Source organism: Diadema setosum, chromosome 5, assembly GCF_964275005.1.
Source record: "Diadema setosum chromosome 5, eeDiaSeto1, whole genome shotgun sequence".
NCBI lineage: Eukaryota > Metazoa > Echinodermata > Echinoidea > Diadematoida > Diadematidae > Diadema > Diadema setosum.
Window position 1 is genome coordinate 25,575,196 of NC_092689.1, and position 25,877 is coordinate 25,601,072.

At 37.8% G+C, this 25,877-nt stretch overlaps 2 protein-coding genes across 2 annotated transcripts in view; both read left to right on the top strand.

Annotated features, from left to right (window-relative positions):
* Positions 1-25,877, top strand: part of LOC140228650 (large ribosomal subunit protein bL21m-like) — a 148,025-nt gene that overhangs the window by 44,406 nt on the left and 77,742 nt on the right. The window lies entirely within an intron of this gene.
* LOC140228443 (uncharacterized) lies at positions 3,555-6,337 on the top strand. The gene is made up of 3 exons (XM_072308660.1): positions 3,555-3,654; positions 4,769-4,945; positions 6,087-6,337. Exons 1-3 carry the CDS (start codon positions 3,555-3,557, stop codon positions 6,326-6,328), a joined length of 519 nt encoding a protein of 172 aa, XP_072164761.1. The 3' UTR covers positions 6,329-6,337.

The window sequence follows — 25,877 nt, forward strand, 5'->3', positions numbered from 1 at the left end:
GATGATATTATATTTGGATTTTAGTATACTCACAAAAGATAGGAATTGATCAAAGTTTTTGTTTAAGCTTCTGATATTAAAATGTGAAATAAAGAGTTGAGTTCAGTTATGACAGCTATACAAAGACCACCATTCATGCATTGTTTTCCATGCTTTCCATTACTAATATCACATTTATTGCACATATTTTGTGGGTGTGGGTGTCATAGGCGCCGGAAGTGGGGGGGGGGGGGGCAGGGGGGGGGGGGGGCAGGGGGGGGGGGCGGCCGCCCCCAATCCAAAAAGTGGGGGGCAAAACGCATTTTTGCCCCCCCAAAACCCCCTCCCCCAAAAAAAAAGTAAATAAATGAATAAACAAATAAATGAAAATAGATAAAGTAATAATAATAAATGAATAAACGCGAAAAAACATAGCTACAAACGGCAGTTTTTGGACTGTAAAATGTCAAAATTTCCAAGCTCGCTCGCTCCGCTCGCTCGCATTCAATCGCTATATGCCATTCTCCTAATGTTGCAGCCAGTAATTGCCAGCAGTTGCGCCTGAACCGCCCCCCCCCCCTTAATTTCCAAAGCTAAAAAAAAAAAATATATATATAGCTACAAACGGCAGTTTGGGGACTGTAAAATGTCAAAATTAATCGTCAAATTTATTCGTTATGCCATTTTCCTAACGTTGCAGCCAGTAATTGCCAGCAGTTGAGCCCGGTGCGCCTCCCCCTTAATTTCCAAAGCGAAAAACATAGCTACAACGGCAGTTTTTGGACTGTAGAATGTCAAAATTTTCAAGCTCGCTCGCTTCGCTTGCTCGTATTGAATCATTATGCCATTCTCCTAATGTTGCAGCCAGTAATTACCAGCAGTTGCGCCCGATGCGCCCCCATTAATTTCCAAAGCGAAAGATATAGCTACAAACGCCAGTTTCGGGACTGTAGAATGTCAAAATTTTCAAGCTCGCTCGCTTAGCTCGCTCGCATTGAATGGTTATGCCATTCTCCTAATGTTGCTGCCAGTAATTGCCAGCAGTTGCGCCCGATGCGCCCCCATTAATTTCCAAAGCGAAAGATATAGCTACAAACGCCAGTTTAGGGACTGTAGAACTGGAATCTAATGTCAAAATTTTCAAGCTCTCTCGCTTCGCTCGCTCGCTCGCATTGAATGGTTATGCCATTCTCCTTATGTTGCCGCCAGTAATTGCCAGCAGTTGCGCCCGATGTCCCCCCCCCCCTTAATTTCGAAAGCGAAAGATATAGCTACAAACGGCAGTTTTGGGACTGTAGAATGTCAAAGTTTTCAAGCTCTCTCGCTCCGCTCGCTCGCATTTTATTGTTATGCAATTCTCCTGATGTTGCTGACAGTATATAATTTGTCGTTTCACGCCGTCATTCCATAATCCATGTAAGGAAACTTCCTACTTACAATGTTGCTCAATGACTGCGTTGTTGAATGTATCACATTCCGTAATGTATTGTAGTCCCATTATTGCGCACGCACACACGCACATGCATACACACCGTCAAAATTACTTTTCCACAAGGTGCCCACCCCCAATGTTTCGACCCACCGTACGCCACTTTACATATATATATATATATATATATATATATATATATATATATATATGTATATATATATATATACACACATATATGTATGTATATATATATATATATATATATATATATATATATGTGTGTGTGTGTGTGTGTGTGTATGTGTATATTGTGTAACATATGTGTGGTCTATCGTGAGCCCCCTCCAATATTTGCCCCCCCCCCCCCCCCCCCCCCAATCCAAAACTGCTTCCGGCGCGCCTGGTGGGTGTATGGAACGATCAGGCATTACAACTGACTAGTAAAAACGCTGACTGGTAAAAACAAGATTTCACACGACGTCGTCAAGACGTCACCAGACAATCCGAAGGTCCTTAACCCTTTCTATATCAATGAGTCAAAATAACGTACACAACTTTCATACACATTATAGGCGCTACCTTTAGTCAGGAAAAAAAAAAAGTGGCAAACAGAGGGTTAAAGGGGAATTCCCGACCAGTTAGAGTTGTCTGAAAGGAAAGAGTAATAACATCTTACAAGCACAATAGTGGAAACCTGATCAGAATCGGACTAAAAGTAAAAAGTCATGATTTCTTTCTTTCTTTCTTTCTTTCTTCTTTTTTATTTTGTGCAAAACGTTTCTCGAAAAGTTGAGTATGCAACAGAGAGGTACTAAATAGTATCGCTGTGTACGGTATCGGTATGCAATGAGTGAAGTAATAAAATCATTACCTCACAATTTTCCATTGATCGTGTAGAAATACATGACGAAAATCTAATTCTTCTGCTATAAAAGTGTAGAAATATAACTTTACTCCTAGCTGAATAACTTCATGATAATGATCAGTTCAGGATTTGAGACTGGGTACAATTGCGTTTGAACATAAAGTTAAAAATTCAGGATTTTATGTACAAACTACATGACAAATTTATCAATTCACTGTATGTGCATATTCATATTGACTGTTCAAGAACTGCATGTTTTTCTTGTGAAAATTAGCGTTACAATTTAATAACTTCCCTTATCTTTATCCGATTTGATCAATGTTTCATTGTCGTGCTTGTAAAAGTTTACTCTGTACATGTATCATGAGTTTTGACACGTTAATAAAATGTGTCTGCATGATAATATCGTAAACCATGTACTACAAATTTACGAAAACAGCACTTATTTAAATGTCGTCAATTGCCTCTTGTGTAGTAACCGTATGTGTCTATCAAAATTGTAATATTTTTGGCAGGGATGTGTGCACGATATCCCTTTATCACTGTTTTTTTTTTTTTCTCGGAAGAAGGATTCTGCTTTTCAGAATTATACACACAAGCAAAGAGGAAGACTGATTGTGCAGGGAACATAACTATCTACGAGTGTAGCTGGCCGGTGTAATTGGATTCTATCTAATGCCCCAGTCACATAGACATCCCGGATCTGATCCGGGGTGATCCGGGGAGAGATCCGCGTTGACGCCTTGGACATCCTTGGACATCCGTGTATGTCCGTGTAGATCCGGGGAGATCCGGGAGGCCAACACGGCAACTTTTGGAGGTCAAAAACATCCTGGGTAATCCGGGGATTGCCATGTTGGCAGAGCAATCCGGGGTGGTCCGTGTGGCTGCCGTGTAGCTGCCGTGTTGATACCGTGTGTACAGTCAACACTCCATCGAGGTCGAAACTATCCCGAATCACCCGGATCACCGTGTAGATCCTTGAGCATCCGTGTTTATATGTGACTGGGGCATTATGTGATTTTTCCCCTATGCCCTCGATTCTATATATTTTGCTTGGAAAATACTTATTGTTCCTTATATTCTTATCCTAATAAGTTGTTACCAGGAAAGAAAAAAAAAGAAAAGAAGTACTTTAATGATCTTATCAAAAACTATATGCAGCTTGAGTGGTTGCTTGTTTCTTTTTCATTTCTGTGTGATGGAACTACCTGTGTAAATCTTTCTTGGCTCACACGGCAAGCAGTGTAAGCGGCAACAAATCCTTGTATCCTGATAATGGACAACGAAAGCTCTTCAACCTCACAGGTAGATTTGATATATGAAGGAGGCGATGGAGGGCCAAACGCAGGACGTGTGAGTCATGAGCAAGAAAAAGGTAGGAATATAATCAGTGAAAGTATCATTCTATCCTTCAATATTTCTGTACTGTACAATGTACTTGCGAAATTTTACAGCTCGCATCATAACGGAAATTTTCAATTTTTCCATCGCGCTAACTCTGGAGTGAACAAGGAGAAAATGGAGTTTTCATTTGCATTACACTCTAAAAACACAAATGTTGAATTGGCATTTAAAAGGGCCGAGGAGTGACAACATTTTCAAAGTGTTGGTTTTCCTGCTAGACTCAACATTTAAATGTTATCTTAAAAGTTGGATGCAACACTTCAAAAATGCTGTCACTCCTCGGCCCTTTTAAATGTTGATTCAACATTTGCGTTTTTAGAGTGTACACAATCGATATTTCCTTCGACTTCATACCAACATGACCAAGGGACTTCTGTTTGGGCGGGGGGGGGGGGGGGTCAAAGTAGGTTACACTATAGTGACGGGGCTATCCTATATGGTGAATACCTACAAAATTTTGATGATTATTATTTTATTTATTTTTTTGGTCTGTTTTGAAATTTGAATTAGTAATGAGAGGCATGTAATCTTGGTAAAGACTCCATTGCCTGTATTGTTATGGCTGCAGTTCAAGGTTTGGTCGGCCGACACTTCTATTTTTTGCTTGTGTTAAAATCTATGTCGATCATTGAGTTTTATGAGCTCTCCCTCTCTCCACCCTTCTCTCGCTCTCTCCCTCTGCAATTTCCCTTTCGTAGATCGTGTACCTTTCTTTGTTAACAACATTATCGTTATTCTCACCATAATGGATTATGTATTTCTTTTCCTGGTCAGTGTTCCTCACTCGATCGCTGCTTTCGACGGCCTTTACTGCCGTTAACAGTTTTCATTGATCACCTTTCTCATTTTCTGTCTTTCCAAACACCTGACCTTTTAAGTATTGTATTTATTATTATGCCTTATACTTAGTGCAATTTCATTGTATTTTTAGTTTTGTATGAACATGATGAATGTCTATGATATTTATTTCATGATTGCAGCTTTCTAGTTCCTTTATTGATGAGAGCAGTAGACCATTTTCTTTTTTCTCTACAAACTTCGCGATCATTCTGTGATCATTACCACATCATTTTTATTCTCACAAGATAACAAAGTCGCAACGGGCGCTGAGGGGTTGTTACAGGAGTTGAATTCACTCGCTCTGCTTCAAGATGAGGAGGACGGCGTCGATGACCACGATGAGGACAACGATGAAAGATTGTCCTTGTCATCGGAGATGTCAGACCCTGAAATCAATATCAGCGAGCATGGAGAAGAATCAGGTAAGACGGCCGAAGTGTATAATAAGAAAGCTTGTTTTAGTCGCATTTATGGCTATCCCATGAAGTAATGCTGTATAATTATGATGGGTGCATGTCGCGAAATTGGCACCCAAGAATCATAAAGCTCACGAGTCATACGGCCCATGGGTAATACAGCCCATCGGTTCGACACTAAGCAAACAAACCACACGACACCGTGATGTTATGTCGAACGCGTGGGCTGTTAAGGTCCCAGTCACATATAAACATCCTCAAGGATCTTGTACGGTGATCCGGGGAGATTCGGGGATAGTTTCGGCCTCGATGAAGTGTCGACGAGTGTTGATATGACTGTACACACGGTATCAACACGGCAGCTACACGGATAAGGCCGGAAGAGCGCGGCGTCTACACGGACAAACAAGGCATCTACACGGATCAACACGGCAGCTACACGGCAACCACACGGACCATCCCGGATCGCTCTGCCAACACGACAATCCCCGGATGACGCCGGATATTTTTGACCTCCAAAAGTTGCAGCGTTGGCCTCCCGGATGTGCGCGGATGTGCGCGGATGTCCAAGGCGTCAAAACGGATCTCTCCCCGGATCACTCAGGATCAGATCCGGGGTGGTCAGGGGTGACCCGGGATGTCTATGTGACTGGGGCATTACCTATTGCCAGTGTCGAACTCATGGTCTGTATGACTCATAGAACTTTTTTCAATGTCGAACTCGTGGTGTCGGTCAATTTTAAGATATCGTTTGAACATGGGAAAGTGCCATGTTGAATTTACAACTTCTTCACAATGTTCATGTTCTCTATAAGTGAAGAAACTGTGAAATGATATACTAGTAGCCTAATCAGTGCCTCGGTTCGAGAATCACATGCCTAATTCATGTACCATTGCGATGATGCGTCGTTAAACAGGAAACATTTTGCTATTTTTTATCGCAATACACCTCAGTTTCACAAGCCTGTCATTTTTTTTTTTCTGTCTCTTAAATGAAAAGAGTGCTCATTGCCAACCGTCATAGATTGTATTTCCGATTTGACACGTAAGATCCTTTGCAACGTTTATAATACAGGCTCATGATGAAAAAAGCTTGTAATTGATATTAATTCATTCAATTTAATGTTTGATGCTCTTTTGTTGGCAGAAGAAATAAAACGTTTGAAATCGGAAATTCAGCGGAAACAAATGGAGATAGATAACCTTCGTCGCCGAGCACAGTCCTTCGATTACCATGCCAAGATGGACATCAAATTTGCGCACATGCGCACATGCGATTGCGCAGATGACATCGTCTACAGTTTTGCCGATTTGGTAGCCGAGTGCGAAGAGTGCTGCGAACCGCTCACCGGAGTCAATTATGTGGACTTGGATTTTCAATGCCATTAATGTACTGTACACAGGACGCTGTTCTGGAATTCTTGCTGCACATAGATATGGATCAACAAAATACCTGTTTGTCTATAAAGAGTCCTTCTCAGGTCAAGCTCTGCAAGACAGGGTCAGAGTGCAATGATTCTGTCATGTTATATGCACTTTCAGCAATTAGGATATTTTATGACAGCAAACCAATCAGGGATGATGATCTCATTTGGAGTTATGGTAGCTGTGAGTATAACACCTCAATAATAATTTCAACCCTCTCACAATGGAAGTTTGCATCTCTGTCAATAGACTATATTAATCACGCCCGTTTTGATTTCAAGGGGGAAATGACATGCGTTATGATTGAGTTAATGTAAAATCGATTTGGTTAGTTGTTTCGATGATCCTATCACGATGTAAATACTACGAACTTCTTCAACACTTTTTGACCAAAAGCACATGACTATATAGCGTGTGCGACAGCTATTTGAATTTGAGACAGTATAGGGTCGACTGATAGTTGTCGGCGGGCCTCGTGTACGTATTACAATTATGTAAATAACAAACTAGATGGCCAGATTTTATAAAATGCTAACGCTGAGCTAAACATGAATAATAATTTTCAGTCTTTTCTGAGAGTTATGTTAAAACTTATACTGTTAAAAAAGTGATTATAGAAACATGAACTAGTGGCGTTTGACTATGTTCGCGAATGTAATGCCGGTGGATCGTCGATATCTCATGTTAAACGAACAGTGTTACTGTCAATCAAGGGCATTATAGAGTTATTGAGTACAATGTATTTAGGCCTGTCCACATTACACTCAGAATGCGTTATTTTGTCGCACTGGGTATCATGGCAATGAGTTAAAAGCTCGTATAGTTGCTTGTGTATATAGATGCTGTCATGATAGTAACCGCATTGACTGGATGTCAGTTGCAACAAATATGCCATTTATGTTTTGATTTTTCGCTTCGTGATTCTAATTAAACGAAATAGAAATATGAATATAAAGGTTACAGCATGAAAAGATTAGCTGAATGTCAATGGTGATTTGAAATAAGCAAATCATTATACCATAAAGTATGATTTATTTATCATTATGTTTTCAAAATCACTGTTCTTTTCTTGTAACAAAATGTTAACTAAAATTTGTCGCAGGGGCTGCCACTAAACGCACTAAAAGTTGCTTGACGAGATGACCGCCCTACAGGTCTAATGAAAATATTGTTATGAATTATTCATCTATAGATAAAGATAGATAGGACGCTGGATAGCCGCTCAGTCCTATTATCTTTCTGGTAATTTTCCCCCATTCGCATTTACGTGTATATCAACAATGTTTTTGTCTCAAGGATCTAAATGGGGTTGCAATTTTATTTCAGTCCATATTCTTTCACTCAAGGATATCATTAATGGTTAAAGGAGACCTCCGGATGATTTTCAGATTTTTACATTTGATCAACTATAAATTAGTTATACTGAGGACAGAGTTTCAGAATTTGTGATAATTGGGATGAAGAATAAGAATATTTTCAAAATTTAGAACAAATTGCAATGAACAAGGATGATGGCATGGCAGAGTCACCATAAGAATGCGTGAGTTGGGGCTCAAGGAAGCAGAACAAAAGAAGTAAGCATGCATGCATAGATTATACACAGGTGAACTCGCAAGCAAGCGGTATTGTAATGAAATTACACTGCTACATTTCTGAAATGTGTGAACCTCCTATGTCATCATCCTTGTTCAGAGTAATTTGTTTAAGATTTTTCAAAGTATTGTTTCTCTGCTCAAGAACCACAATAAATTCCACAAATCTATACATGGAGTTGTCGATTTATGTACTACATGATGTGAAATTATGAAAATCGTCTGGAATGTCCCTTTAATGTTGCTGTTATGCAGTATTAATCTCTGAGCGGTAACAAAACATCAGCATCAACAACAAAAATGATGATAATTACATATCCAAATTAATCATAGGCTGGGATGCAAAACAACTTTCTAAATTCCTGCAGTTCTTCTGTAATGATAAACAAAGCATGCTAACAGCCTCTCTTGAAATGTAATCTTTTCGACAGCATATTACTCGAATTATACGTGGTAGTAATAATAATTATATTATCAATTCTGTTTATATAATTTTCGTCTTTTTATGTGTGTATAAAGTAAACTATAAGAAACATTGTATCAAGCTTTACAGTGCACGACTTTCGTGATTGCTCGTTGGCCCTTGGACACTAAATATTTATATCGGGTCATTCAGGCTAGTCGGACCATCAAATAAAAAAAAAAAACACACACATCCAAAAATTCAAATTCTTAAAACTTTCATCTTTTGGTGGGTCGATAAAGGACAAATGTGGATTTTATCTTTCCTTTTATTTTGGGCCACCGAAAAAAAGGACTGGTTATCTCTTGGTTATATGACTCGATATAGGACAACTAGGATTAAAAATAGATTTTTATGTTTCCTTTAATTTCGGGCCACTTCATCTCTTTTGAGGCCATCGAAATTTCAATTAAGCGATTTTAGTGGCCCAAACGGGCACAAAAATCAAGGAATTTCAGTGGAGCCCTGCCTTAGCTTATTGTCATATCATATGCTCTTTGCATATTATGTTCACAGATTAACGGAAGAGAGAGTTAATTGGCCGTTATATCAGTTCCAGTTGTACAAAATGTATCTTGTTTTTACTCATATCCGGTGTCACATACAGATAATGCACCTGGCGACTACCGAGTGTGGTTGGGATATTGATCACCTTTATTCAACGCAAAAGAAAGGATCACATTCGATTCCATGCGACAAAGGTCGTTTGACGTTAATAATCACAACACAGTAATCAAAAAGTGAAGTTTGTGTTTGTTGTCCACGAAAGAGTGGCATGCAGGTGTCTTTTATTATGAAGGATTACATGGCGTGGTTTCACAGGTCGTAAAAGCGTGCTGCAAACTTTCATCGATGAATTAGAATGAGTGAATAAATGAATGATTGAATGAATGAATGAATGAACGAACGAACGAACGAACGAACGAACGAATGACTGAATTATAGTTTCCCTGTTCACAATATACCAACGTCAGCCGAATACCTTTTTTTTTTTTTTTTTTTTTTTTTTTTTTTTTTTTTGCAGCAAGTGCGGGCAACTTTCTCCTTGAGTGTTATTTGCGATTATTTTCATCTTATATCTGTACGGTGACACAGAGACCAATAAACCAAATGGATTTTCATTTTATTTAACATCTTTCCTGTATGAAAAGAATCTTTTACAAAGGAACAATAATCATTTGCATAAGCGGGTTTTAAACATAATGAGAATACAAAAAAAAAACAAAAAAAAAAAAAATGGAAACCGTTCATGAAATAACCGTCAACAACCCAAAAAAATAACATGCATAAATGTACATAATAGGCCCTATACGGTCATGTAACAGAAATCACATCACAATTCTTGGTTATCATTCTAAACTTTGAACACATTTATATTGCTTTTATCAGGGAGGTAAGAAGTCTCATCTCCCTGCTTTTATTCAGTGGCGACGATACACGTAACGATTGGAGGAGGAGAAGGGGGGGGGGGGGCTGGGGGAGGGCGGGGAGCGGTAACACCGAAGGCGAAATAATTATGTTCCCGAGCATTGACAAACAAATGAGTTTGTACATACACGTACGAGATGTGACGGACGTATAGGGGCAGCGCGGCGAGAGGGGAAATAGCGTCTTATAAATACATCCACAAACACATCATTATAGTCGAAAGTACGCAGTATCTTTAAGGGGTGAATTTGGGAATTACTGTATCTGGTGCACGTACACTTGGATGGAATGCATTTGTATTTGGAAAATGTTCAACATTTTTTAACCTTTAGATGAACAGGTATGTTCACAGATACAAAATTAATTGAAAATGCTATCAAAATAGAAAAGTAGGCATACACATGTATCAATCTTTCAAATTGGTGGAGGATGGCTTAATCACCGCCTAATGCTATATACTATATCATAAGGTTCATGAGATTTTAAATTGATACCTTCTCGAGAGCGAGAGGAAACTAAAACTATTATAAACATTATACTTGTCGGAGTTCCACGCAAGTGCTCCGAAGCGTCCTCCGAAGAAAGGAATAAGAACAACACAGTTCATTATGATACCCAATTTTATTCATTATCAAGAATCTTACTTGCATAATACAAAACATTAATTTTCAAGATTTTGTGAAAACAGAACTACTTTCGTATTCAGCCTTCGAAATGCCTAATGGTCAACCCTTCAACGTGTTACGTCGTAGCAAGAGACAGAAATATCAGCAAACAGCGTGGTTTGATATACATGAATCCCACAGGCATCTTACCTTATAAATTCTTATACTTTCTCAGTCAAAGCAGTTCAGAAAATAGTATTCATGCAGGACACTGTGAATGGCTAAATCGTGGTTATAGTAACTTTCAACTCTTGACCCACGTGAGCATCTTCACTGGGATGTGCCAAATTTATGGAGGTGTATGGACCGAAGGGGATAGCATATGGAAGGGGGTGATCCCTCCCACACAAGGAGTTTTGCATTTTTTTTTTTTTTTTTTTTTTGTGGGGGGGGGGGGTAAAATTTGAATTCAGTGATCTGGTGCACACTTGGTGAAATATTTGGGAAATTTCTAATGGTTTTTATCAACTTTTGTAAAGGCTCACAAATACAAAATCAACAAAAAATGCTTATATTGTTTATAGGGTTGTTACCTTTAAAGGGATAGTATAGTTTTGGTTGAGACTAACTGCAGGTTTCTAACATGTGTGTGTGTGTGTGTGTGTGTGTGTGACGTAATGAGAACATCTTATGAAATACAAGAGCATGCAATTTGAAGATAAATTTAACGTTTATTTGATGAAAATTGGTTTGAAATGGCTGAGAAATCCAAAATTGACCGATCCTATAAAAAAAAAAGTGGGACCACCTTTTATTTTGTTTTGTTTTTGGATGTCTCCGCCATTCCAAAACCGATTTTCATCTTATTAACTTTGAATTCCTCTTAGATTGTGTTTTCTTTGTGTCTGGCAAAAAAAAAAAAAGAAAAAAAAAGCTAAAAGTTTAAGCCTAATCCCCACCAACACTATACCATACACCACCTGATATACCAACTTTTTTTTTAGCTTTCCCGAGAGGGAAACCGAAACTACGCAATTAAAATGCCCCGAAGTGTTCGCAGAAGCAAGAAACAGGAATAACACAATTCATATTATACTGAATGTTTATTAACTATCAAGTACCTTGATTACATCCAAAGTGATAAAGAGTATATCATAAGATTTTGTGCGCCCAAACTTCTTTGCGTGAGGGTGAAGCTTTCAGCGTTGGAAACAATGCAGGACCAATCCCAATGATTCCTTCAACGTGTTAGCCATAGCATGAAACAGATATACATGATTGTGTCATGAAATACATGTATAACACGTTCGTTCTATCGCTGTATTCAACGAACATGCATTCCAATGGCATGTTGAAATCCTATTTCAGTGGGTTGTTATTTTTATAGTGTAACGCTTGTAGACCTACACTATTAAAACATTCAACACCATGAATCCATTCAAATTTGGGTGATCACTATGTATTATTATAAAGATTAAGAACAAAAGATTTGCGTATTTACCAGGAACTTTGGTGTGCCATCTTCCATTATTACTATGATCTCTACTTCGCTTTCCCTGCTTTGGCGACCATTGTGAAAATGGCCAAAACCTTCAAGGTGGAATACTTTTACTAAGTATAAAAGAATATCTGCATGGCTACTCGTTATTTTCAATGTAGACGCTTACCTCGATCTCTCTAGCCATATCAGGGAGTCTTTCAGTGTTGTTTGTTTGTTTGTCTGTTGTTTTTTTTTTGTATTAGTTTGGATTTTGTTTTTGCGATGTTGTTGTTGTGTTCGTTTTTTGTTTGTTTTGTTTCGTTTTTCTTTTGTTTTCTGGTCCCATGTCCCTGCTCTAGCGAAGGTCCGGGCCACAGCATGTATAAAGATACATGCACTAGTTGTGAGTGTGAGTTGGGCTTAGGTCATGGTTTAGGTATAGTTCTCATTCCCTTCGCCTGCGCACAGATTCATTTCCTTGTTGTTGTTTTTGGTGTAATTGGCAACTTCATTCTTATAGATTGAATATTTTGCACCCACACCGCATTCGCTTAAATTTTGATATAAAAGCTATTAGTAAAAAAACTAGATAATCCAGACGTATTTCTTTTTTCGATAAGCAGAATATAAAATTCGAAATTGTATACGCATAGAAAAGAAGCGCGAATAAAGAGAACTGAATGAGTCTGTCTCAGAGAGGGAGTAAGATGGTTATTTTCGAATCTCTTCGGCTTGTGATTTGTCACCTAAAACTAATTAAAATACAATAGTACATTATTTTGTGGGCATGTTAGTGTCTCTGAGGATGAAAGTCAATAGGAAGCTCCCCAGGCATGTCTTTTGCTTCTGAAACTAAACTCGAAAACAACATTTTGATATAATACACATTAAATTTTCTTATTTTAATTTTGGTCTATTACATTGTATCAGTGTTATTGATTAAATCAAGCTTGTTAACAAATATAGGGCAGTGTAGTACATAATATAATTTTCTGGAACTTGACAAGTACTGGCCCGTGCCCGTGTGATGTTCTGAAACCTTATAGTATTTATGCAAACATTCTGTATTTCCCACGCGGAAAGTCCCTTTTACACTTTCACGGATCGCATGTTATTCGGATCACCACGGAACGTCGATCCGGGATCATCCGTAATAATATACAGTTTCCGGCATGACCGTGTTGACTCCGTGGAGTCATTCGGCATTATATCCTTGATCTTCCGGCATGTCCGTGGGGAAAAAAATAAGCGTGCTATTTTTATCCCGGATATCACCGATGAAAATCAGTCCGTCCTCTTCCTTGTATAGGCACCGTCTACTCCGTGTTGCCTCCGTATTCAATATGCGATACTCCGTGTAGACATCGGGACGTCCGTACTAGCATCGGCTATAACAATATATCCGGGAGAGATATATATCTCTTGCCAGTTGCCAATATACATTGGCGTGTGACGGGCACAGATAATCGTATTTCGAAGCTAGCAACAGACGTGTGAAGATGTCTGTACCAAGAAGTGGCAAGATTCGACGACCACTGAATCCATCTACACCTGTGAGTGAACATGATGAAGGAACAGAGGAGGAGGAACCCACACAACAGATGACGACGGAACAGCCAGCTGCAAGTCACCCTTGTAACAGACGGAAAAAGGCACCAGCCCTGTACCTTTCCGACATGCAGGAGCAGGACATCGTAGACTGGTTCAGATCAAATGAGATGTTGTATAACAGGCGGTGAAAGAGTACAAACAAGTGGACTTGAAAAATAGATTGTACGAGGAGAAAGCTGCTGGTCTGGATCCTCCATGCACCTCCAAACAGCTAAAAGTGTGGCTTAATTCAATGCGTACACACCTGAGCAAACTGACCAATGAAAAGTCTGGACAAGGGCCCAAAGACTACACAGATAGACAGAAATGGATTCTTCAGAACTTTGGGTTCCTCACAGATCACATCAAACGTATTGGCCCCTACAAAAGGAAACATGGCGGTCAGGTATGTATCAAGACTTTTCAATTACATTGAATTTTGGATGCGTTACAAAAAAGACAAGAGACAGGTCATCTTTTTTTCAGATATCAATTATTACTTTCAAAAATGTTTTGCTGCTTTGTGATACCAAACTCGTCATTTTTTTTCTACAATCTTAGATATTTTGAAAATAATTTTCAAAAATGTTCCTTCCTACATGTTTCTTTCCTAACGTTGATGAACCTGAACTGATAAAAAACCTGACTGGTCAATCTACTTTGCGTCACTTCTTTTGGTTTATGTCAATCATAATAACATTGAAGAATCAGAACGTATCTTCTTGAGAGAAAAAGAATATAACTGAAGGTAATGAAGTAATGTATAGGTACTTGAACAGCAACATTAATTACAATAACCGATACCAGCAATGCTTGCACAGTCTACAATGTAAAGAATGTATTCTGAACATTGGGTTTTACATGTTCAAATTTCCTTTGTATGGGGATACATGGACATAACGATCTCTTATTATCGTATTGGTGTCATGGTATTCCGTTTTCTATTTGTATTTTTATTTTTTAATTTTAAGCATGACGTCTATCTGCCTGGGCCAAGTACAGCACTCGAGGATTTTGATGACGAAATGTGGGATGACGTGGAGGAAGAGTACGTAGAGGAGGACGAGTCTACCATCAGCAGGAGCACTGGAGGAGAACTCGACAAGGGTGGGCCTTTGAAAAAGGCCAGAAAGACCACTGAAAGGGTATGGAGAGTTTTTGCTTAAGAGGCCAAGATCATTTTAATATCTAAATGCAAACACACATTTCACATGTACCTCCCAAAGCCAACGAATCCAAGGGAATTAATGACTAAACTTCATGTAAGTACAGTATTCTTTAACTGCAGGACCTGCACGGTGCATGACTGACATTATTGACAGATGAGAAATACTGCATGGAATAAACATAGAGTACAAGTAGATAAAATTGGTATCTAATACATGAAACCACATGTCATTACTAACAAACCATTATGATTAATTATCAATCAGTAGTTTTGCCACCAGTGACACTACATTCAAGTGTCAAGTCATCTCGCTATACAATCTCTTATGATGAACAGGGCTATAATGATGAACTATAATGATATATAACAGGAAATGAATGCATGTTATAGGAAAGTGAATACAGAAATCTTTGGTGAAACGAATAAACTTGTCTCGGCGTAACTTTTTTTGTTGGGGGGGGGGGTGTGACTTCGAGGGAAAATCTGGCCAAGTTGACAATAATAGCTCTTGAGAGATCGGGAAATCAAAACAACCTTTCCGTCAATTTTTGTTGATATAAAAAACCATGATATAACATCACTGATTTTTCTTTTTCTGCTCTGCTGCCCCCCCCCCCCCCAAAAAAAAGGTCACAATGCAATACTATTATTCTCTGTTCATTTCAGATACTGGGAGAGCTTGACCAGATGCCCAAGGAAATCAATCCAAAATTCAGCCCGAGATAGACTCCGCTAGTCAGGGTAAGCGACACTTTGCGGAAATGATATTCCACGAGACCATGCAAATGGATGAAGAGACATGGATTGACTTCCAAATGCAAGTATTCCAGCTGATCACGCAATGTAAGAAGAAGCGTCTAGGACCTCGTCAGCCACAGGTCTACCCTGGAACTTTGACCTTGACTCAGGTCCCTGGAAGTCCTTAGTTGTAAGCTTCCTTCAGCTTCGCTTGGTCTGCAGTCCTATGTTTATACGCCAATGATACCTGTCCAGTCGTTTCCTATACTCATACAGCCGCGTAGAGGTACTCTCCTTATCCCACGACGCAGTCAAGTGGCCCTTTAGCCCCATGCACAGTCAGCCAATAACCGTAGAACCAGGTTGTCCTACAAGTACATTCAAGACCACCCCATCGGACTTTTCTTCCTCCATGGTATGCCCTCAAGACCATGACGTCCGACGAAAGTTCCTGTTCCATCAGATCAGTGGCCTGTAACAGACCACAAGATACTTCACAAATATACTGACTTAATTCGTTACTCTTTGAGTATTTTTACTGTTGTTTGAAGACAAGGGTTGTCGAATTTATCATCAATGTGCCTCGAAAACGCTGAAATAAGACGACGCTTCTCAGTTCATGTTATGCCTCCGCCACGAAGTGGTGCCGGTCGATCCGTTCCGGGTTCCGGGGGAACTGATATACCGACCGAAACCAGTCGATTAGTTCCGCGGAACGAATATACCGCACAATAGGCAGTACGCAGAAACGTTCCGCAACCGCCGATCCTATCCGGGTTGTGCGAGTAGGCCTCATTAAAAACAAAATAATATCTGTTTATTGTGGATGTCTATACCCAATTAAAAAATCTAAGAAAGCTATTTCTTCATTTTTCAAATGATATAAAGGACAATGTTATTTTTACGTTCTGATAATTTCCCTTAAATAAATCATATTATAGCCTCGTACAAGTGGCGCGAAGAAATGAATTACTGTAGGGCCTACAATGTATTAGCTAAACAGCATGCACAGATACGTACGAGTCGATCATCTCAGGGATTTGAGACTCACCTCCCTGATCATCTGGAGCCGTTGCACAGTGTGCGATTAGCCTTTATCTATAATATATAGACAAAACTTCAAAGAACAGTTCAACGAAAGAGCATGATAATACTATGTTTATAGGTCCTACATTTATAGGAGACTGCTTGAAGTAAGAAGGAAGAAAGAGGGAGGTTTTGCTGGTAGGGTACAGCAAGGATAAACATTTTATTTATTTTTTTTTCGGTGAGCTTTGTTCTGATAAGAATGATTGTTCAGCTGTACTACAAAACAAAAAAAGAATGTTGGTCTAATAGTCTGCAAACAAATTGTTAATGTGTATGCAGGGGATTAAAATGGAGCTATGCATGTGGATTTCATTTCATTTATTTATTTTATTCTCATTTTTCTTTCAACAAAACATAACACAAAGTAAATCAAAAATGTAATCATAAGCAAATATACACTACAAAGTATGACATTCAATGGTAATTAACAAACTAATAAAGATATGCACACATACTGGAATAACAAAGTTATGTTTGCAGGGTAAAAATGAGAACTAAGAGGTCCACTAAAAAGCATTGCTTGTAGATTTTTGACCACTCTAAAATATCTCCAAAAATACTTATTATAATTACAAGTACGTAATTATGTATAATGCAAAAAATAAGACAAAATAAAACAAACAACAGAGGCACAACAACGTGACATGACTTAACTTGAGGGGAATTTACGAATGAAAGGATTAGAGCAAAAACAAAATTAAAGGAAGAAGGAGAGAAAGTGAGAGAGAGAATGCCTACACGCTGAACAGGATAAACGGAAGAGGAGATTTATTGATTGATTACTCACATTGTCCACTCTGGAAATTCTTTATACGTTGGATATCGCAACAAAATTAACATTCGATTCATCACAGGTACACCACAATCAGACATGTCATAGAGTACAAAATGAAACTCACTCACATTAACATACAGTAACGTATGCACCATAATAACATAATACATTAACCCGACATTTACAACTACATGATTGTATTCCACTCATAAATTTATTTGATAATATCCTTTCATATATCATCATTATACACCAAACAATTATATCACCTACATATCCGAATACATCTGTATGATTCATAATTCATAACATTCATATATATATATATATATATATATATATATATATATATATGATAATAATAATTACCATGGCACGCCTTATCAAAATAACACCAAATGTGTCTTGCATGTACACCTGTAAATCATTTCCTATTCCAAGTTTAAAATTACATAACTTAAATACTGTGGGAGTAAAAAAAAACAACAACAACAAAAAACAAAAATTACCATAACAATGATTTCTCTATCAAACACACACGAGAAACATGACAGTCACCCAAACTCTCTGGATATGCGGGAGTAAAATAATAATGATAATAATAAATACACCAAAAACTAATCATTACAACTTATACTCTGGTATTATACGTGTGAATGGAATCCGGGACAAATGCACTTCTAAAGCTTCTAAAACGGGTACGCTTTGTGCGAGGAGGAGAGAGTCTGATACCTGATCTGTTCAGGCAATAGTAACCGTACAGACGGTGTGTTAAATCGGTCATTATCTTGTTTACCTTGACCATCATTCTTTCCACGTGTAAATCCTGTACCACTGGCAATTCCAACCCAATGATATTTTGCCACTTTCGCGGTCTATCGATTCTATAGCCTTGTCCTTTTGTGTAAGATTGCCATAAAAACAAAATCAAGCTATACATGACGATAGATTTGATAAAGGAATTGTAGAAAAGAACCATCAGTGTTCTATCCAGCCTCAGTTTGCTCAATTATTGCCTGATGATTGAGGATGTATTTCGGACAGCAGCTGGTGACTGCATGCAGCTGTGGAAAAATTATGGAAATGAAATGCCTAATTTCATTACTTTATAATGTGATTTTTTTCATTGCGTTAGGGTGTTACCGATGATGAATCTTTATTTGCTGTAACCTATATAGATAATGAAAAATAAATATCTGAGCCAGAATTTAAGAAAAAAAAAACGCTTAAAGAGTATAATAATGGAGATTTTTTTTTTTTCAGAACTGAAGAAATTTCAAAATCTAGAGCCAGTGTATATAAATGCATTCTGAGCTAAAGGTTCTCAAAAGGGGTAGATGAAACTCAGACCGCCTAGGTGTAAAGGATGATCATGAAACCATCGATTTCGTGGAAACATTGAATTAAAACTACTGGGGAGAACATTTGTGTTGTATAGATGAACATGAATTGACCCAGTTGAAAAAGAAACAAATCTTTAATTTTTCAAATCTTATATTTTTTTTAATGAATAATGAATCCGAGTGGCGAAACCCCACAGATAATACGAAGTAGGGCCTATATTTTTGCAATAACAATAATTTATCTAATAGAATTTGATGGGCGCTGCCCCATGCTAAAATTTCGTATTTGAGATTAGGTAATTTTATCAAAGAAAATACAATGTTAACAGAGAAGACATTGGAATGCGATACCAATATTACGCTAATCATTTTACTTATTTTAATAACATGAGGCCTCCACGAAAGTTTTTCATCTTCTCTGATACCAAGAAAGTTTACATAGGATACACGATCTATTAAATCGAGTATCATCAAAATAATTTCTGTGCTTAATATCTATAAGGATTTACTAAAAAGTGTATACTTAATTTTCTGAAGGGTTTATGAAGATCTTATCCACTGAGTTACCTTTTTTTTTTCAAATCAGAGTTGACGGTGTCTACGAGAGTAACTGGGTTTTGATGAGAAAAAAAAAAACCCACATTTGAATCATCATCAAAATGCATAAATGAGAATATGTCAGATGATTTGTAGAAGTCATTAATATAAACTATAACAAGCAAAGCACCTAATTTACATTACCCTGAGGGACGCCACATTTAATATATTGAAACTTGAGTTATTCTCGTTCAGAGAATATTGTTTTTCGGTTCTCCTGGACCACTCCAAGGACTTCTCCCGTATGCCGTAATGAGACAAAATGGATTAAAATTTCTTTATTTTAAGCTGTTGATTTAAAGTTATTATAACTCGAGATAAATAACATTTTCCTTTGCTTACTTTTCTCCTTATTTTTTCTCCTTTGCACTCTCAATCTCTTCTTTATTTTTCATTTTTAATTCTATGGGTTTTTTTCTCTCTTTGTTAGCCTACCGCTTTTACCCTTTTTACATTTTATTTATAAAGATTCAATTTTGGGTACATTAAGCCATATTTCTGTCTGTTTCCTGTCAATTCATGTTACATGTAGTTTACTATAGCTGTTTTTCATTTTCTTATCTCTTTCAATTTCTGTCTATCCCATTGCCACTATTGGCTTCACACCTTTTACATGTGCATGTACTATGTATTTCCATTAAAGATGTATGTACATAATTTTATATGAATGAAACTTAATGTTTACGAAGAGAAAATGTAACTTTTTTGTGGAACACCAGATTTCGGACATAGGTGCACTGTTTGGATATTCAAGTTATGGTATCACTAGAAATCAGAAAATTTACGTGAGTTTGTGATACCCCATATTTTGCATGCACTCTAATTTCTTTCAAGGGGAGGGCTAGTAACTGATCAATGGGAATCAGTGGGAATGCTCGGGGATGATTGTTCCAATACTAGTGGGATTCATTAAAGAGTCCGTATGAAAATCATTTGCTTCAGAACGGTCTCATATTCAAGTAATGTGTTGTTTAATTCCCCGTCACTGGATACAGGCATGCTAACCCGGAAACATTAAACTGCACATTACTTGAATATGAGACCATTATGAAGCAAATAATTTTCACAGAACAAAAAATGTACTCTTAAATGAATCCCTCAAGGATTGGAACAATCATCCCCCAGCATTCCCACTGATTCCAATGATCAGTTATTAGCCATCCCCTTTCAATAACAGACGATTTTTTTTTTTTTTTTTGGGGGGGGGGGGGGGGCGGTCCCTATCATGAAAAGGGAAGACATTCAAGATTGAACAGATGGTACAGTATTGACTATAAGATGGTGTTCAGAACAAAAAAATAATGAGTAACCTGTAATACTAAACAGCATTCAATTCTTTTAGAATTCAGATTTCATTTTACACAAATTAGCTTCAAATTTCTGAGATATATGTAGCTACAGTGCGTATAAAAAAGCAACAAGATTTAATTTCGAATTTGTGAAGATGGTGTTTACTTCACTCCAAAGTAAGTAGCAACATCATAAAGCCATATATCTCCTCTTTTCAATGACATCCAATTTTTCCATTTCCAATGGTGTGGGGAAATGCAATTCACTCATAATTAGATCCCCTTCTCCGTATTCAGAAGCGTGCAATAAGAATCATAAACCACGCTGGATATTTTGCTCATACCAACTGTTTTTTTTTTCATCAAAACAGAATTCTGAAAATTCCAGACCTATTTTATTACAATCTCGGAATTTTCATGTATAAACTAACAACTAATTACCATCTGTTTTTATCCACATGTTCAAAAGGAACACTGTTATCCCACTTGCAAGAGTGACGCCTATATAATCACCTTCCCCGTACTCCCTCTATTTTTGCAAAGAAAACAATTATATTTACTGGACCCAGATATTGGAATGACCTCCCTCAGGATATTACTTCTTCTTTGTCTTTATTCACCTTCAAACGCAAATTAAAACAGATATTACTTAGTGCATACACACTTCCAGGTGTTTAGCAACTTTTTTTTTTATACTCCCAGTCTTTTGTCCTTGTCCGCAGCTTCAAGTACATTTTTTAATACATAGCATTCCTTTTCAAACACCGCGAGATCCGTATACAGTCTGGTTTGTGATTACTTTATCCTTTATCGATTTTTGTAGTGATATGATTTTAGTTGGTCAAGACAAACATATCCGTTCTCCGAATAATATATGCCTATGAATTAGGGAACCCACAGTTTTACAAGCGTTAAAGCTTTGTATGTAGGCCCCGTCATATATCTGATACTTATTTGTGACATCTTCATATGATATGACCATGTACATTTGTGTCAAGAATGTTTTTTTCTTCTTCTTCTTCAATCAAAAGAAGACATGATTCTTGTTTTATTGTCATTAATTTTGTAATCTCATCATTGAGGAAATGGAAATATGAAATTTGAACTGAACATATTATTCATTCTTACACGGTCATGGATGGCTGAGTAATCATTCTTTTTGGACAATGGGTCAAATTGGACTTGGGACCAAGTTTCAGTTAGTGAGACCAGCACAAATCCTTTTCAATTCACTTTTTTTTTTAATGTACAGACTGGTGAGACATACCTAGGGCCCCTCTTCTTTGCAACGAAAATGGATGCTTACAAATTTTAGATGAACATGTGATTCCTGAATTAATGGAAAATTTTCCTGTGCAACAAAGGGATGTGTTCAGACGCCTATGGTGGGCACAGGATGGTGCACCAGCCCATCGACTTGTTGCAGTAAGAAACAGATTGGCTGAGGTATTTGGAAATCGGGCGATTGCCTTGTATCATGATGTGGATTGGCCACCAGAATCTCTGGATCTGACTTCTTGCGATTTGTTTTTTCTTTGGGTTTTTTTTTTTTCAAGAGCAAAGTGTTCATTATCCCTCAACCTGACATTGCAAAGAGATAAAGAATCACTGATGAATTTAAAGCTCTACGCCATCAAGCCACAATGATTCGCAGAGCTGTGCGTGAGATGTAGAAAAGAGCTAATCTTTATGTGGGAAGGAATGGTGGCCATGTTGAGGGGCATGGGATGTAATGTTAAAAAGAGATATCCGAAAAAAAAAAACAATGGTAAGTTGTGATTATTAATTTCATTATTCCATTTGTTAAGTTAATTTCTGATAAGGTGCATTGGTTCTTGCAGTGTCTAAACTTGGTCCCAAGTCCAATTTACCCCACAAGTTGTCTAAAAAGAATGATTACTTCGCCAATATGCATAAATATCATTTTGAAGAGGAGTATTTGCTGCTACTCACTTTGGTGTAAAGTTAACACAATCTTCACAAATTTGAAATCAAATCTTCGTGTTGCGTGTTTTTTTTTATACGTACTGTATAAACAAAGAGACCCTAATTAAAGGATTGACCCACCTTATCTGCCCACTTCACATGTATTTTTTTTTCAGTCCAAACCGATTTTGTATAATGAACTTTCAATTTCTCTTAGAATCGTATGCTCTCTATTTCAAATGTGCTTTCTGATTATCTTGCAAAACGTTAAATTTTCAATCTCCCATCTCAACCAAAACTATACTGTATCTCTTTAGAATACCTTGCCTGTTTGAAGTAATCTCTTTGTACAGATAGACCGCCTCCCCAAAAGAGAAAAAAACCACATACTCACATACACACACACATTCATATGCACATACACACGGACACAAGATATAATAAAGACAACTGAACACACAAAAACAGAATTCATCCCGTCATTCTTAGTTGTTACAACTGAAAAAATAATGAACCAAACGAATATGCATGTATGACGTTGGCGATTACATTGGTCGTTATAAAAATATCGCACTAAAATGATTAGGTTAGTAAATTAGACTCTGTGCCCTGAAAATAGACATTAAAATGAAGGTGGACTATTTGAGCTCATAGTATGTTTAATATGAAGCTCCTTGTATTACAGAAGTTAACATGAAGCATGCCGAACATTCCAATTACAGTAACTCATTCGATTATTCTGTTCAAAATGATTCAAATCAGAGATAGGTTGGCATGATCAACGTCACATCGTGCAGAACTCTACAGAGCAGAGTTCTGTGACTGTACCATGGCCACCATGACGACGAAAGAGATAAGGGAGGGGGAGAGGGGCAAAAGGGTAATCGCTTTGTAGTCCGGGTTTCAAATTGGCAACTTTATTCGGTTGGCTGGTCAGAGAGATTTGGAGAAGTTCATTTGCTGAGAGGGAGACTGGAAGAGTACATTTTACTGAAGGGGTGTTTCCCCATTACCACTTTGTATACATTGTACGGTATAGACCCGGATCGAATCGGCGGTGGGGGATCTTATCGGCGGTGAGGCAAAAATCCCGCCGATTGGATCTGGGGGATCTAATATACCGGCCAAAGTCCGCCGATAAGTTCCGGCGGAACTTATCGACTGGCCGGAACGGATCGCCTGTGACACCGGAGGCATTATGTTTTCGGGTTGTCCGTTCGTCCGTCCGTCCGTCCGTCCTTCCGTCCGTCCGTCCGTCCTTCCGTCCGTCCGTCCGTCCTTGCGTCCGTCCGTCCGTCCTTTCGTCCGTCCGTAATGAATTTTGTGGACAAGGTAACTATCAAAACCTGTTGAGGTATCCTAATGAAACTTGGCATGTATGTGTATTAGGGGGTGAAGTTGTGCCTATCAACTTTTGAGTGCACGTGCTCAAGGTCAAAGGTCAAAAGGTCAAGGTCAAATACATAAAATTTCACTATTTCCACCATATCTATTGAATGCCTGAAGATATTTTCTTGAAACTTAGTGTATACATGTATTACCCAATTAAGATTCTCTGGTGAAAGTTTGCGTCATGAGGTCAAAGGTCAAAGGTCAAAAGATCAGGGTCAAATACATGAAATTTCACTATTTTCGCCATATCTATTGAATGCCTGAAGATATTTTCTTGAAACTTAGTGTATACATGTATTACCCAATTAAGATTCTCGGGTGAAAGTTTGGGTCATGAGGTCAAAGTTCAAAGGTCAAAAGGTCAAGTAAAAATATCAAAACTTCTTTTTTTTCTCCGTGCCTTGGAAAATTGTTCAAGGTATCTTCATGGAACATAGTATATACATGCACTGACTGGAAGTGATTATCTAGAGAATGTAGGGTTCATGGGGTCAAAGGTCAGGGGTCAAAGGTCAAGTGCAACACTTATAAATTTTACTATTTCCCTCATATTTATGCAATGCCAGCAGGGTTATTATTTTTTTACACTTGGTGTATGTGTAACCTAATAGAAATTCTCTGAAAAGTTTTTTTTTCTTCTTTTTTTGCCTCAAAGGTCAAAAGGTCAAAGATCAAGTGAAAGTGCTGAACTAACTTTTTCCTCCATATCTCGAAGTGGCTCAAGTTATCTTGAAACTTAGTACATATTATGCATGTTCTATACCTGAAAGTGATTATCTTATGAATTTTAGGGTCAAGGGCCAGATGAAAATGGTAACAATTTACTGTACAATTCAGAAATTGCACTTTTTCTCCACACCTGTACCTAGAAAATTACTCAATGCCTAAATGTATGAATGGGTCAAAGTCAAGTTAAAGTCCTTAAATCCCTAGATACATGCTCTCCTATTCATCCAATTAATTCATCCAAATCCTAGGTCAAGGAAGGTGAACATTCAACACATTTGTGACAAACTTGTCATTTCAATATTTTGCCAATTTTGTGAAAATGTAATCACACATTGTCCTCATGTACTATCTAGACCTATTGGGAAAATCATGCATTATGGCGGAGGCATACCAGTCGCCAAAGCGACATTTCTAGTTGTCATTATTTTCAGAACCGAATAGTTTTTTAAGCAAAGAAAATCAAGTTGTTTTAAGTAATTTGCTCATTAGGAACGTTTGCAAACTTATTGTATCCATTGAATGACAAAGCTTGCGATGTCATAAAAATTCTTTTAAATTGATGAAACAACGGTGTTTATGAAAACATGTGCTTCCTATAAACCATGTGTTATGTCAACCAAAGACATATTTTGTGGTAGATCAATGCTGCTTACTTTATGAAGTTCCCCTGTATCGTACTTGTTTTTAAACGACTATATGGTTTTGTGCCGATCATGTTCGTGAAGAATGGGCTTCTTGTGTTTTTCTGAGCATGTTATAGATTGCTTGTTAAAAAGTAAAGCGTCTGTTTCACATGCAGTACACTCAGGTTTTGACAGTGTGAGTGTAAACTGCTACACTTTCCCACTTAAACACAACACCAGTTCTGTTATTTTGTTTCTATGGCACTACCGGTATATCTTATGTTTGAGTACTTATACTTACTGTATGCATGGATATCAAATTTCTGTGACTTTTTTTTTTTCATTTCGTGCCATGATGGGACGCTTCCTGCTGCAAAGTTGACATATTATAGGCCCTATAATACTGCAGTTCTTTAGCAGCTCGGCTTGTGTTTCCCCATGCAGTAGACTTCTTCCATCACACAAAGTAATAAATTCCCTGAATTTTCTTTATAAAAACAATGGTCTATAGGCCTGCTTGTCTTCTGTTTATTGGGACAATGGTCTACTCTATGCATGGACCTATGGTCCATGCTCTATGGGATTCCTTTTCAGTGGCAATGGGGCGCACTGATCGGCACGCCCCCCCCCCCCTTTTTTTTAAGGCAATAAAAATGTCAGGGGCGCGTGCGCCCCCTTTATTCATA

Bases quoted from the DNA above. Each gene is read 5' to 3' on its own strand.
- LOC140228443 (XM_072308660.1), top strand. From the start codon at position 3,555: ATGGACAACGAAAGCTCTTCAACCTCACAGGTAGATTTGATATATGAA. The intron at 3,655-4,768 runs GTAGGAATATAA...TATTCTCACAAG, and splicing joins GAGTCATGAGCAAGAAAAAG to ATAACAAAGTCGCAACGGGC. The intron at 4,946-6,086 runs GTAAGACGGCCG...TTTTGTTGGCAG, and splicing joins CGAGCATGGAGAAGAATCAG to AAGAAATAAAACGTTTGAAA.